The following is a 14,622-nucleotide window of genomic DNA, read 5'->3' as shown; positions in this document are numbered from 1 at the left end:
GTTCATCATTAAAAAATTGTTAATATGATATACTTTTGCACTTAGTCATAAGTATTTTATAAGTAACATATTCAATTTTAATATTTTGTATTTGAATAAAAAAATTATTGCCATTTTGGACTATACATATATATATATGATTATTTTATAAACAATAGCATGTTTCATCATAGATTAGAAGATATTATGTATAAAATGTATTAATGCAACTTTTTCGAAATTGTGAAGCATATACTATATATGACAAATTATATAACAGGAGATCATTTTAAGTATTTTTTGTTTTATTGTAGAAGAAAAAAGCTTATGTTTCACAATATGAATTATATTGAAAATATAAAATATATTACATTAAATAAAAATTTAATATTTAAATTAATATTTTTTATCTTTAATAGGGTATATCTAGTATAAAAATGAAAATAATATTTTTAAAATTGAAATTTATTATTGCTTTATATTAAACTTGTTTTATTATTATGCAATAAAATTTTTTATTAAATATAAAGAAGTTATAATGGTAAATATATGTGTAATTTATTGACTTATATTATGCATATATATATATATATAAGAGTACAATTGTCTATTAGAATGTATGATTAATAAGAAAATTTAAGGTATTACTAGGAAGTTAGAGTATTTGTGTACTATTTTTTTAATTTAAGAATAACATAAATAATTCATACATATAAATAATTATTTTTTAAGAAAAAGTCTCATAAATATGTTTACAACAATGAATATTACTATGTGGAAAAAGTTGTGCTCATATGCAAATGTTTACCATGATTTTATAATATATGTACTTATTTTCCATAAATTATTTAAGAATTTTACTATATAGGTTATGGTAAAATTTTAATTGGTTTATCTTATACTATACATTAAATTATTAATTACATAAAAAAACTGACATAATCCAAATATATTAAAACCTATAAGAAACTAAATAAGATATTTCACAAATGCAAGTCTTATAGTGAATTTAACTGAAAACAATATATATAGAAAAATTTTAATTTTTTTTTTATGTATATATTTTTTTATTTTTTAAGTTTATCCTTAGAATAGAAATATTTTAAGAGAAAAAAATTGAGTTCTATATTAGATGATCTATATTAAATTATTAATTATATAATATTTTTGTAATTTATAATTTTTCTTTCTCCAAAATATATAGAAAAGTAAATATGTTAATAGAAAATAATTTTGCTGTTATAGATATATTTATCAATATATAGTATTACGTTCATTAATTTGTATTTGTAAAAACTGTTTTTATTATAATGTATATGTAAATGAATTAATCAAAAGTTATTTATTTGTTCAAATATTATTAGCAGTAAAATTACGAAATCATACATTTTACAAATTTACTATGTTATTTTTTTATTTATTATGTACATTTAAAAACGCGTATATAATATTCAAATGGTAAATATATTTCGTTAGAAATATCTATTACTTTATTATATTGTATACACGATTTTCACACCAATTTTAATTTTAATCTCCATTTTTTTTTATTTTTCATTAAATTTTATTAATATTTCTTAAGAAAGTATACTTTTTATAAAAATAAAAAATATATAAAGAGGAAATTTTTAAAAATTTTTATTTAGTAGTGGAATAAATTAAACTTTGTTATAAATTATAATTTATAAAATCTATGATACAAATATAACAACTCTGTTTTTTATATTTGATTTTAAAATTGATATTTTTCTTGTACAACAGTATCATATAATATTGATTTTTTAAATATAAAATAAATCATAAAATATACAAGTTTTAAAATCAAATTTATGCAAAATTTGTAAAATTATCTTTATTTTAGTTCATTTTTACTATAATAATTTTGTTATGATAATTAATATTTTTTAAATATAATAATTATTTGTTCCAAAATATAATACTTATCACGAAGTAATTATTAGTAAGGAAATATAATTAAAACTAGCCTTAATTCTCTTAATATACGGAACATTGTATTATCTATATTTTATACATTATATATTTTATATAAAATGAACGTTTTCAAGTATCAAGAAATTATTATTTTTTTTTTTATTTTGAAAAAAATTAATATATCAATTATTTCGTTATTTTACTACACTAAATAACAAAATTAGGTGTTTTAAATAATTATTAATACATTAAAATTATACTATTAAAATAATGTTAGTTTTTTATAAATAATGTTAAGGTCAAAATATGATATTAAAATTTTACAGTTCTCTTAAATCTTCTATGTTGTAAAATGTATTATACTTATTATATGAATATTATAAATTTTTTATGAAAAATAAATATAGCGTACATTGTCATTGAAAGAATATTTATTATCAATAATTTGTTATTAACAGGAAATTATAAAATATTAAAAACTTACATTATGAGAAAGAAATTTATGTTATTCTTTTTTTTTAAAATTGCTGCATTTATCTTTTTAAGATGGATATGCCCTTTCAATAGTGAGCGGGTATGATATATTTTAATTAAAGATGCTCTAATTATTCATTTTTGTATTTTTTTTATTTCTAATAATATTTCTTATTAGCTTGGATTTATTTGTTTTTTTAAATTGTAAATATTTCTTTTGATATTTTAGAGTATCTTTTGTAATTATTTGTATGAGAAGAACATTATTGATGAAAAATTATATAGGAGAACTTATCGTTTACTGACAAAGAATAAAAAGGAAAAATGTTTAAATATCTTATGGGAAAAAGAAATTATTCAATATAATGGAAAATGCGAAAAGAAACATATATATAATAATGAATGTGTATCCAAAGTAAAACATAAAATGCGAAACAAATGTACATCAAATAATTTAGGAGGCTATAAACAAACTGGAAAATGTAAATCTTTTATATACAATAGGGAAAATACCTCTTATGGGAAAAGAATGCTAGACAAAATATATTATAAAAATGTTCTTAGGTATAGCACAAATTCTGATTTTACGTTTTTAAGAAATAGTATACAAAGAAAAGTTTTTGAATATATTTCTTTATTTATCTTCCACTTAGTAGTTGGTGTAGCAGGTGCTATATTTTATTTTTTTCTTACTTATGATTCAGGGGGAATAACTAGCTCGTCCTTGTTTAAATTATTTTCACCAATATGCATATTATGGATTATGGTTTTAGTAGGGCTTTTTTATATCTTCAGAAAAACTGTAAAATATGGAAAATTATTACATTTAAAAAGGGATTTCAATTATACGAAGCATGCTACTTAAGATAAAATAGAATTTTATAAAGATTAAAATTTATAATTTCCTAATTAATATTCAAATATAACGAATATGCCGATAATTTAATAGGTTTAATAGGTATACCTACCGATAAGGAACTTTTTTATCCGAAACAGTAAAAAGTTACACTCTCAATTTTTTTGTGAATTTTAATATTATTATGCTATTCACATTTTATATTAAAATATGATATCATTTTACTACAATATTGTTATTTATATATATATATCTGTATATAAGAATGTTTTTTTGAAAAATATATGTAACTTAATATATAAAAGCACAGTTTATATAATTTTATTGTCATATGTGTTATTTATTTTTGTAATTATAAAAAAAATAGTCTTGAATCTTTTTTAACTTATTTTAGTTTTAAATTACTATTTTATAGAGTAACTAAAAAATTTATGATTAGTTTTTTTAATTAACAATAACCATGTCTTGTTTTTCTCAAGAAGAAACCAATTGAATGAATGCACTTGTATTGCTATATATATGTGTATATATACTTTTTTTATTATTTTTTGTGTTTGTATATATATAAAAAATTAAGTATGTGTTGAATTAATCTTATAACTATATATTATTTTTTTGCTTAAATCCAAATTTGTTTTATAAGGGACAAGTTTAAATTTAAAAAATAAAAAAGACCAATGAATATTAATGAATTAGATAATACATGTAATTTTATATTATGTATGAGATAATTAATTTTCATTTATTATGCTTCATAGTTTTTTTACGATTATAAAATAGTATGTTTAATTAATAATAAAATTTCTTTAGTAAAGCACAAAAAGGTACATAATATCTATGATGTTTTTAGTAAATGATATACGATAAGAGTCTTTTTTGTTTATTTTAACGATTTTATTCCATCATATTTTCTTATTAAATTATAAATATTATTATGTTTACGTATTATTATACTTCACAATTCAAGGTTGATACTAGGTTCCACTATTTAATGTAACATAGAGTATTGATTTTATTTTTTTTTTAATTGTTTTTGCATGAGTTCCATTACTATTATATAAGAAAATAAATATATATTTTATGAATAAAGCTGGTTATTTTATTTATGTTTGTTATATTTTTTGTTCTCCATATTTTTTCAATTATATGCTTTAAAATAGACGAATTAATTATACTTTATCTTTTTTTTATTTTTGATTATACATATATTAATTAAATACGGATAAACCTATATACTATACAGATTAGTTAAATGAGATTTGAACATGGCATATTAATTAAAATAAATTAACATTTATAAAGTGTTATAGTAAGATAAAAAAATTGTTACTGTAAAAAATCTTTTTATGAAAAAAGAAATTTCACTAACATTAGTGTTTAATTTATGTAAATATGTTTATGATGACATATTTTTCTTATTCTATTAGTAGCAGTAGTATATCTGAAAATATATTGTAGCCTTATAGTAAATATCATTGTAAAAATATTAATTAATTAAAGTATAAAAAATGAAACTTTATCTAAATATATATGTACTATAGTATCATATATTTTTAACAATACACCGAAATAAAAAAATTTTTAACCCCTACAATGATATAAATTTAATAATATTATTGATTAGAAGAAGTATAAAAAATTATATAGAACACATATTCAAGAATAATTAGTATTATATGTGATATTATATTTAGTATAATTTAAAAAATGTTAATACATATATATTTAATACTACTTAAAATTTATGTTTTAAACATTTAAGAATGAAAAAATTAAATACCTCAAAGTTTAGATTTCATGTTATTTCTGTGAAATATTGAAAATATTTTGTGTTATTTAATTTCCAGTTGAAATTATTTGCGAAGAATAATTATTATTTTAGGGAATTATCAGGTTGATTCAATACATAACAAGATTCTTATATCTATTATTTTATTATTATATATAAATAATTTTAATTTAATTTTATAAAAATATATTTTAATATTTATTATAGAATAAATTGATGACAAAATTAAATTCTTTTTTTTTCTTTACTTAATTAAAAAAGTAAATCATTAAATATTTTTATTAAAATAATAGATAAAATGAAAAGAAGTTAAAAAAAAATGAATATAGAATAGAATTATTAAGAAGATAAAGACATTAATATATTAATTTCAAAGTATATATAGATTTTATATATTTCTGATATTTATTTTTTAATATATATATTAGAGGATTCTTCTTTTACAAACATTTATGTAAAAAATTATGTTTAATTATATAAAATATATGTCTTTGAAATTATAAAATAGCATAAAATATACTAAAATTATATCTCTATTAATATTACCCTACGTACATATTATATAATGGAATAAATTATAATCGTCAATTATTTCAACTTAATTTAGATATAAAAAAAAAAAATATTTTAACTGTAAATATTTTTTTTTATTTTTAAATATTTTAATTTAAAATTTACTGAATAAAATTGAGATAATTAATGTTTGTTTTTTCGAACGTTATTAATAATTTTTTTTTGTATATAATATATTAATTATAAATATTATCACCATTGCAAATATAAAAAGAATAGAATTAATAAGATTTATAATACTTTTATTGTTATAAGAAATAATGGTATGATTAGAAAATAGTAAATGTTTATATTTTCTATTAAAAATATATTTTCCACAGTATTCATTAAAATAAAATTACATGAATTATTTCTAAATTATATCGTAAGTAAATTTAGCAAATTATTTACATACATAAATACTTTTATGATCCTTTTATATATCGTATATATGCATTCTTTTTGTTACATTCATTTGTAAAAAAATATGGCTATATATATTTCTCAAATTATGTAACCGCATATAATATTTTTATGCTAAATTCCATTTCACATTGTTTTTTATTATTATATTAATATTACTATTTTATATGTATTTTTATACATATTTATAAGAATTAAGATAAATATGGAAATTAATAGTTTTTAAATATTATCATGAAAAGCAATAAATCATTCCGATTTAGATATAATATATTATTGAATAAAATTTTTACACAATAATACAAGGCTCAATATTATATTACTTTTAAAAATATACATAAATACTCATATTTTATAGTAACTATAATTTTTATTTTACTAATGCTCTATGGTTTAAAAAAGAGCATTTTTTGTTTTTAAGGAAATACTAATGTATACCTTATAGAATGAAAAGCATATTTCATAAGTTCATATAACTTTTCTATTGTTTTTATTTCCAGAATAATTAATGTCGTTTTAATATAAATGTAATCTCTACTATAAAAGTGTATTAAATTAGTATCACTAATTGGAAACAATGTGAAAGTTTGTAATCAATTTCTGAATATATATAAGTATACATTTTCTGCATGTTATACTTTTTTTTAAATAAATAAAAAATTCGCATTTCTGATTGAATAGTTTTTTTTTTTATTTTGTCATATCTAAATATTCTTTTTCTTCATGTTATTTTATTTTATTATTATTTTAATTTTTGTAAAAGATTTAAAGAAATTATACAAAATCAATTTTAATGTAATATACAATTGTAAAGTTAATATAAGTTATATCTGTATATATTAAATTTATTACATTTAAAAAAAATAAAAAAATTAAAAATAATATAAGTTTTTTTTTATCATTTGTAGAATTTTAAATATAGATACTATTTTTATTAGTCAATATATAATAGTTATAAATTATACAATGAAGGAGAATATTAAGTCCCCTATATTTACTAAAATTCTTGCATTCTCCGCTTTAATTTGGATATGCCTTTATAGCAATAAGATGGTATCTTAATGATATTTCTTTTTATTTTTTTTTTTCTCTGTTTCATATTTTATTTTTAAAAGTTATTTATACCCAGTATAGAAATTTATATACTTGAAAATAATAAATATTTTCCTTCATTTTTTTAGTGTAATTTTGGTATATCTATGGAAAAAAATTATACACTAGATGGCTATTCATGTTTAGCAATTAATAGACTATTATCTGAGTGCTCATTAAATGTAATGTCAACTGGATATATGTCAAATGAAAATAGTAAAAATGAATTAATAACTAAAAAGAAAAATATATCTACGAATTGCGAGGATCCTAAAATACAAAGAAAAATAATAAAAGAGATTTTATTAAAATCAGAGGAAAGGAATAGATTACATAAGAAAAAAAAATTTTCTTTACTTAATAAAATAGAAACAAATTTTGAAGAACGAATACTGAATCATTTAGTTTCAATAGATGAAATTAAATATAACACGGACGTTCATAAAAAGACTGCAAGAATGATACGTAAAAATGGTGCTCCAAAAATCAATACATTGTTTTTAGTTATATTGATAGGATTATTATTTGAAATATTTGTTATTTTGTATACAGAATTAACAAAAAAAGAAGTAGCAGCATTAAATGCAAGTGCAATGGTAGTTTCAGTCATTTTAGTATTTGTAGTTGCCATAACTGTATTATGTATTAATTATATTTTTAAAAAGATTGAAGAATATAATATAAAAAAAGCAAATAATCTTAGAATTTGTTATAATATTGTTAATTCTTCTAGTAGGAGTAACTTTTATTATGATATATGAAAATTTGTAACATCCTCAAAAATAATACATACATAAAAAGAATACATAAAGTTACGTAATTATTATAAAAGAAAATATATATACATACCTATTTTAATATAAAATATAAAATCACGTGTTGGAAATACTTCGTTAGTTTTTATTTTTAATTTTTTAATATTGTATTTTAAGAAATTTTTTGAACTTGACATTTTGACATATATGTAAAAATGTATATAAGCACATACATGTGTATGAAATATACATATGTTTTAAAAAATTTATATAAAAAAGTGAATTTGGTATAATTTAGTTAAATTATTAGGAAATTTCATGTTGTCAATCTTAAAAAGTTGTTGTAATTTGTTTTCATTTCTTTTACATTATTTAAGCCTAAAATTATTATTTCGTGGCATAATTAAAAAAAAGATATTATCTGTTATAAATCAATTGTACGTGTCTTTTTCTGTATTTAATAAAATGAAAAGAGCATATTTTTCTTTTGGATTATTAGAAAAAGTGAATTTAATTTCTTTTGATTATATATAATATTATGATAATTATATTATAGTTCTCATTAGCTATAAAAACAATTCTAATATGTATTTACGTTATTGAATATTTTAAATATGAAAATAAAAATATGTAATAAAACAATAATTTTTAAATCAAAGAATTAATTATAGATGAATATTATTTTTAATAATTCTAATTTATTTTATCTTAATAAGATCTATATATATTTAATACATTTTTTACATAAAATGTGATTTTTGTTTAATTTTATAAGAATTAATGAAACATACTTTATAATGATATGTTATATATATGTAATTAACTTCTGTTTTTAATTTTTAGTTAATATTAAATATTTGAATACCCATTATAATACGTAAATTTATATATGTAATATATATTTACAAGAAATAATTATATAGTAATTATATATTTGTGTTGGAAATAACTATAAATAGGAATTACTTTTTATAAAAGAAACAGATATATTATTAATAAGACATTTTTAACAATAAATATTATAGGTGTTTAAGATTCAGGGTTCAGTATTAATTTTTTATGGACCATAATATATATCATTATTGAAAACTTACTGTAACATTTTGACTGATGTATATTTTCTTTCATATTTTATGTATATATAAAATAATAAAATTTATTAGATAATACACATATATGCAAACTAATATATATTTTTTTAATTTTATTTAAACTATATCTTTTTATAAAAGGTTTGTAAATGTATTTTATAGAAATAATAAAAGTACGTCATTTATATTTACAGTTAGGAATAATGTACTATCACATAATCATTAGATTAGTATATATTTTACTAACATATCTATGTATATATTAACATGTGTTTTAAAATAAGGAAAATTTGAATAGAAATTTAAATTATTTCTGGAATTATTTATTAATAATTTTCTTTAGAGCTCAAATGAAATTTGGGCAATTGAAAATTATTATATAATATCATTTTGTTTTTTGTATGCTTTGTGACCCAGAAATAGAAATATTGAATATATATTTTATAGGATTCAATAAAAATCTTTATTTATCTTAATAATAATATACGTAATATAATATTATTTATAATTGTGATTATTGTTCTCACATTACAAACATATTCCAAATGTTTTAAAAATATATTTTTTATTATATTAAGTATGCAATGAAAATAATTAATATATACAATGCACTTATATTTTGTTGTATAAAGGACATTAAATTAATTCTTAAAAATTACATATTAATTTAAAACATTTTTCAATTTAAGTAAAAATTATAATTTTAAAAGAACAAAGAACTCGAAATACTATAGATAAAAAACAAATAATATATTTAAATAATATAAATTGAATAATAATAAAAGAAAAACAAAATATATGAATTATTACATTAATAAAAAGTTAACAAGAACCTATGTAAAAAATCCATACACTGACGTCATTCTATGTCTGAAAAATGGAATAGTGCTTTATAGTTTGTATTTTAATATGTAAATTCGGGAAGATTTACACGAATATTTTTTGAGAAAGATATCTTCATAAATTTTCTGAATAATGGATTAATACAGATTTGTAGTAGTATATACATATTATATATCTTAATAACTATAAAGAAGGAATTATACATTATTAACAATAGCATAAGCAAATAACTGTGTGTATATCTATTTTTAAAGTTATTTATATAGATTCTAAGTTCTTATGTGGAATATTACATATACCATTAAAATGATATATTATATGAATTATAGAGAAATGCCAATTTATATATGAATTATATGAATAATAATACTCATAATATACATATAACTACATCAATATATTATATAAAATAAGTACGAAGTCAATAGATATTTAAACATATTTTTCTATAAAAAGTGATATAATTCATAAAATATTTATTAACAAATGATATATTTTTTAAAAAATGAACAATTTTTTTGTAAACCGGAGATAAATCGAAGATTAAAATCAAATTATTATGATAGAATTATAATTTAAGCTTAATTTTATATAGAAGACTTTAAACATATAAAAATAATGAATATTATGAATTATTTCTGTATATAATTGTTCATTACTAAAAATGTAATTATCAATAAAGGGTCACATATAAGCGAAAATTATGTCAATGTGAAAAACGTAGGAATAAATATGTAAGAGTGTGAGCAAAAAAAATATATCATCTGTATTATATATCTTAATGTACATAAATTATTTTATCAATTAGTAATAATACAGTTAATGCATATAATTAGAGTGTTTATAAAATAGTATAAAATTATAAGTAAATAAATAAATAATAAAGTACTAAAGTTTTCGTTGATGGGTTGTAAAATGATTTTATTATTTTTTGAATATAATAATAGAATTATAAAATATATTATACATGGTATATGGTTATAATTTATATCATATAACAAACTAAAAATATATTATACTGATAAAAAATTGTATTCCTAAATTATTAACACTGAATATAATATTATTTCAAAAAAGAATAGAAAAATGCTTTAGTATTAATTTGTTTACATAAAAGAATATTTTCATTTATAAGTGAATAAGATGAACTCAAAAATGAAAAACATTACAATATAATGAAAAGATTCACAAATGCCTCATACATTTTATGATGATGCATAATATTAAAAAGGCGATAATTAAATAGATACAGATATGAAAACAACAAATGATAAGAATATTATAGAAATCTATTTAATTACAATAATTAATGAGATGATAGTTCCATATATAAAATAATGGAATAAAAATATAATTATAATAATTTATGTACTATAATTTTTGTAATTCAGAAAACGTTTTAAATCCAATAATTATCTTTGTTTTACTTTAATCCTATAAATTTATTTAGAAGAAAGTATTATGAAATTTTTTAAATACTTGGTATAGTATTTTTGTGTATATAATACATTTATAATTGCCAATTTCAGTTTATCAAATAAGAACTAACAAAAACATTAATATATATAACATTTTTTTTACTAAGTATGTTTTTCATGTAAAAATATTTATTAATATAAGTTTCGTTTTTAATTTATTTTATTCTTTTTCAATATATGCTTTATAATAGTACGATACATAGAAAAAAACAAAAGAAAAATTATAATTTCTAAAATATTAAAAAAAAAATAAATGAACTAACAAAATTTTTTTTTAATATTTATTATTACTATGATAAATTAATTAAGAAATAATATTGTATAAAATATTTTTTTGAAAATATATTTCAAACAGGATATTTTATAAAATATTATTATTTTATCCAATGTATATATATCCTTTTTAATATTGATATTTTTTTCACTTTTTCTTCGTAAATATAGACATTAATTTATTTAAATGAACAAAATAAAAATAAATAGTGAATTAACAAAATTTACTAATTAAGTACTAATTGATAATAAAATTTGTTCCAAAATATAAGATATATATAATATTAAAAATTCATGATACATAAATAAAGTGTTAATATTGATGATATTTTTTAAAATATTAAAATTTATATATATTATATATTAACATGAAATTATCATTTCTAATAATGGATTATTTTTTTTTTATAAATTCTTCCTAAGTTTGTTAATACCTAACATCTTATAATTAGTATAGTGGGAATTTTTTTATTATATATTACTTTTTTCTTTTTCGTAAAGTTAAACTTATATAACTATAAGTAAATACTTTTATAAAATACAATTTATATGTATGAGAACTCTTATAAAATAAAAAATTATGTGAAAATCGTAGATATATTCTTAATATATAGCAGCATATACAATCTCTATTTGTAATATCTGTATTTTAAATAAAAAAAATATTTTAGAATATAGAATACTTTTCTTTTTTTAATACAGTTAATATAATATTAATTAAATACTCTATTATTAATCAACTAAATAATATACGTTGAACATTTACTAATGAATGCATGCTATTTTATTTTAATGAAAGTTAGATTTTTATAAATATTATTTATGATAATGTTTTTATAATAAATATTTAGAGTTGTTATAATATTTAATTATTATACAATGTATAAGAATTATTTAATTTTAAAAAAAATTTTATGAAAAAATAATGAATAATAAAAAAAAGTTAAATGAATGGAAATTAAAATAAAGTGTCCTTTATTATCAGAAGTATATTATATTATTGCAAATTATGTTCTTTTTAAATAAGATAAAATATTAAATATTTATATAATAGATAAAACAATTAAGACAACTATATTAAATAAAACAGCATCTTATATCATTCTAACATAGATATACAATTTTAACTGTTATGTAAGATAATAATATCATATACGTATATTTTTTATTATATATATTTTTCAAATTTCACTTTTATTATTATATATTTTAGCGTTAGTTTATTCATATTAAAAATAAATAATTTGTGTTTTTAGTGTATATTTATCAAATAAGTAAATGGAAACTTTAACTCTGGTAGAATATTAGATACAAGATATATAGATTATTAGCAAAGTATGAACAATATAAGGATAGAAGCAATGTATGGTTAAAAGAAAAGTTTCCAAATAATAAAGTCAAACAACGGGAAAATTTATCTAATAATGAAAAAAGAACTAAAAGTGAAAACAAATAATCAAATGAAACTTTATTAAATAAGGAAAAATATTTTACAGAAGTTATAGATTATAATAATGGAATGATTGACAGAAAACATTTCCTTTTTAAAATATTTGGATCTAAAAAAAAGACTATGATCATTTTTACTGAAAAAAACAGGAGAATTAGTAATATATCTTTAAAATAAATTAAATTTAGAAGTTACGGATTCGGAGTTTTCCTATTTTTTATTTTGTTCTTGTTAGATATAGCAATATCCTCGTTAGAAGAATAAAAACAATTGAATATTCCTTAAAGTGAAATTGAAAAAAAAGAGTTTTACAAGGATTTTGCGGAAGTCTCAGCAAATTCATATCAAGAGGTAATATAACCATATATAAATATTATATTAATTAGCATAATTATGGTTATATTATCAGTTATACATATAGTAGTTATTTGTATGATTTTATAAAATATTGAAAAATATAAAAGAATTATGTTAATGACTGTCTATAATGAGTAATAAGGAATATATATCTTTCTGTAAGGAACACTCAAATAGGAAGTGATATCTGTAATGTTTTAAGCGATATACATAAAAAGTATACATTTAATTCTAAAATGATATAAATGCAAGTGTATAAGTGGTCTCTTTTATATACATTAATAAAATTATATATCCTTCTTTTTTTTGTAAATTAAAATTTATTTATTTCATTATAATTTGTATTTTAAATTATTGTTTTTTAATTAAATGTTATGGTATAATATATACATTTGTGTATTAAAATATATTTCTATGAATATATATTTAGTCATTAAAATTAATATATTATAACAGTATACATATAATTTTATTGAACACTGATAATATATATTTATATCAAAGTGTTTTTTTTTTTATTTTTCATATTGTTCTTATCTAAAATTATTATATGAAAAGGTTCTCAGGAAAAAATATTTTTGATTTAATGTTATAAATAAATGTCTTTTTTTGTATTACATGAAAGAATTGAATGTAATTCTGTAAATTTACATACATATATATATATATATATATGTATGTCATTTACTAAAATAACGATTTAATAAAGATATATTAATTAAATTTTATGATAAGTGTCCTAAAAAACATATTTACTGTAGATATCATTTTGTCAAATTTTATTTTTTTTGCATTGGCATAAATGTGAAGTTCATTATATATAATAAAATGACACACCTATTTAATTATGGATTATTTATAAGTGATAACATGAAAATTATAAATTTTTTAAATATAATGATCTTTAAAAACGTTTATTGTTTTATCATTATTCTTTGTAATATAATTAGTTAAGTTTTGTAAAAATTACTTAAATATATATAATACAGGACATTTTTATGTAAATAAGCTATCTATATTATTTGTTCCTTAAGTCATCATAAGATAAAAATAATTAATGAAGTTGAATCTGGAATAAATAAGTTATTAATTTTAATTTTTTTTTTTTTTTATAAATATTATTTATTTATCTGTTGTAATTTATATTCGCTCTATTTTTGTAATTGGTACAAATATTAAAATATGGTTGATTGTTATTAATATTTTTCAAAATAAATTTATAGGAATTATTATATTATATGGTCAATAAAAAAATTTATGCTGTTATAATGTTTTAAT

At 17.1% G+C, this 14,622-nt stretch overlaps 2 protein-coding genes across 2 annotated transcripts; both read left to right on the top strand.

Moving 5' to 3' along the window:
* Positions 1-2,398: 2,398 nt before the first annotated feature.
* MKS88_001786 (uncharacterized protein) lies at positions 2,399-3,250 on the top strand (the record flags this gene model as incomplete). Its single annotated transcript, XM_067214745.1, has 2 exons — positions 2,399-2,485; positions 2,615-3,250. The coding sequence occupies 2 exons, from the start codon at positions 2,399-2,401 to the stop codon at positions 3,248-3,250; spliced, it is 723 nt and encodes a 240-aa protein (XP_067074093.1).
* A 3,721-nt stretch (positions 3,251-6,971) lies between these two features.
* Positions 6,972-7,858, top strand: MKS88_001785 (uncharacterized protein; the record flags this gene model as incomplete). The annotated part of the gene is made up of 2 exons (XM_067214744.1): positions 6,972-7,058; positions 7,187-7,858. The coding sequence occupies 2 exons, from the start codon at positions 6,972-6,974 to the stop codon at positions 7,856-7,858; spliced, it is 759 nt and encodes a 252-aa protein (XP_067074092.1).
* Between the last annotated feature and the right edge of the window lie 6,764 nt (positions 7,859-14,622).

This window comes from Plasmodium brasilianum, chromosome 7 (assembly GCF_023973825.1).
Source record: "Plasmodium brasilianum strain Bolivian I chromosome 7, whole genome shotgun sequence".
Lineage (NCBI taxonomy): Eukaryota > Apicomplexa > Aconoidasida > Haemosporida > Plasmodiidae > Plasmodium > Plasmodium brasilianum.
This window is presented reverse-complemented; position numbering and strand designations above follow the sequence as displayed.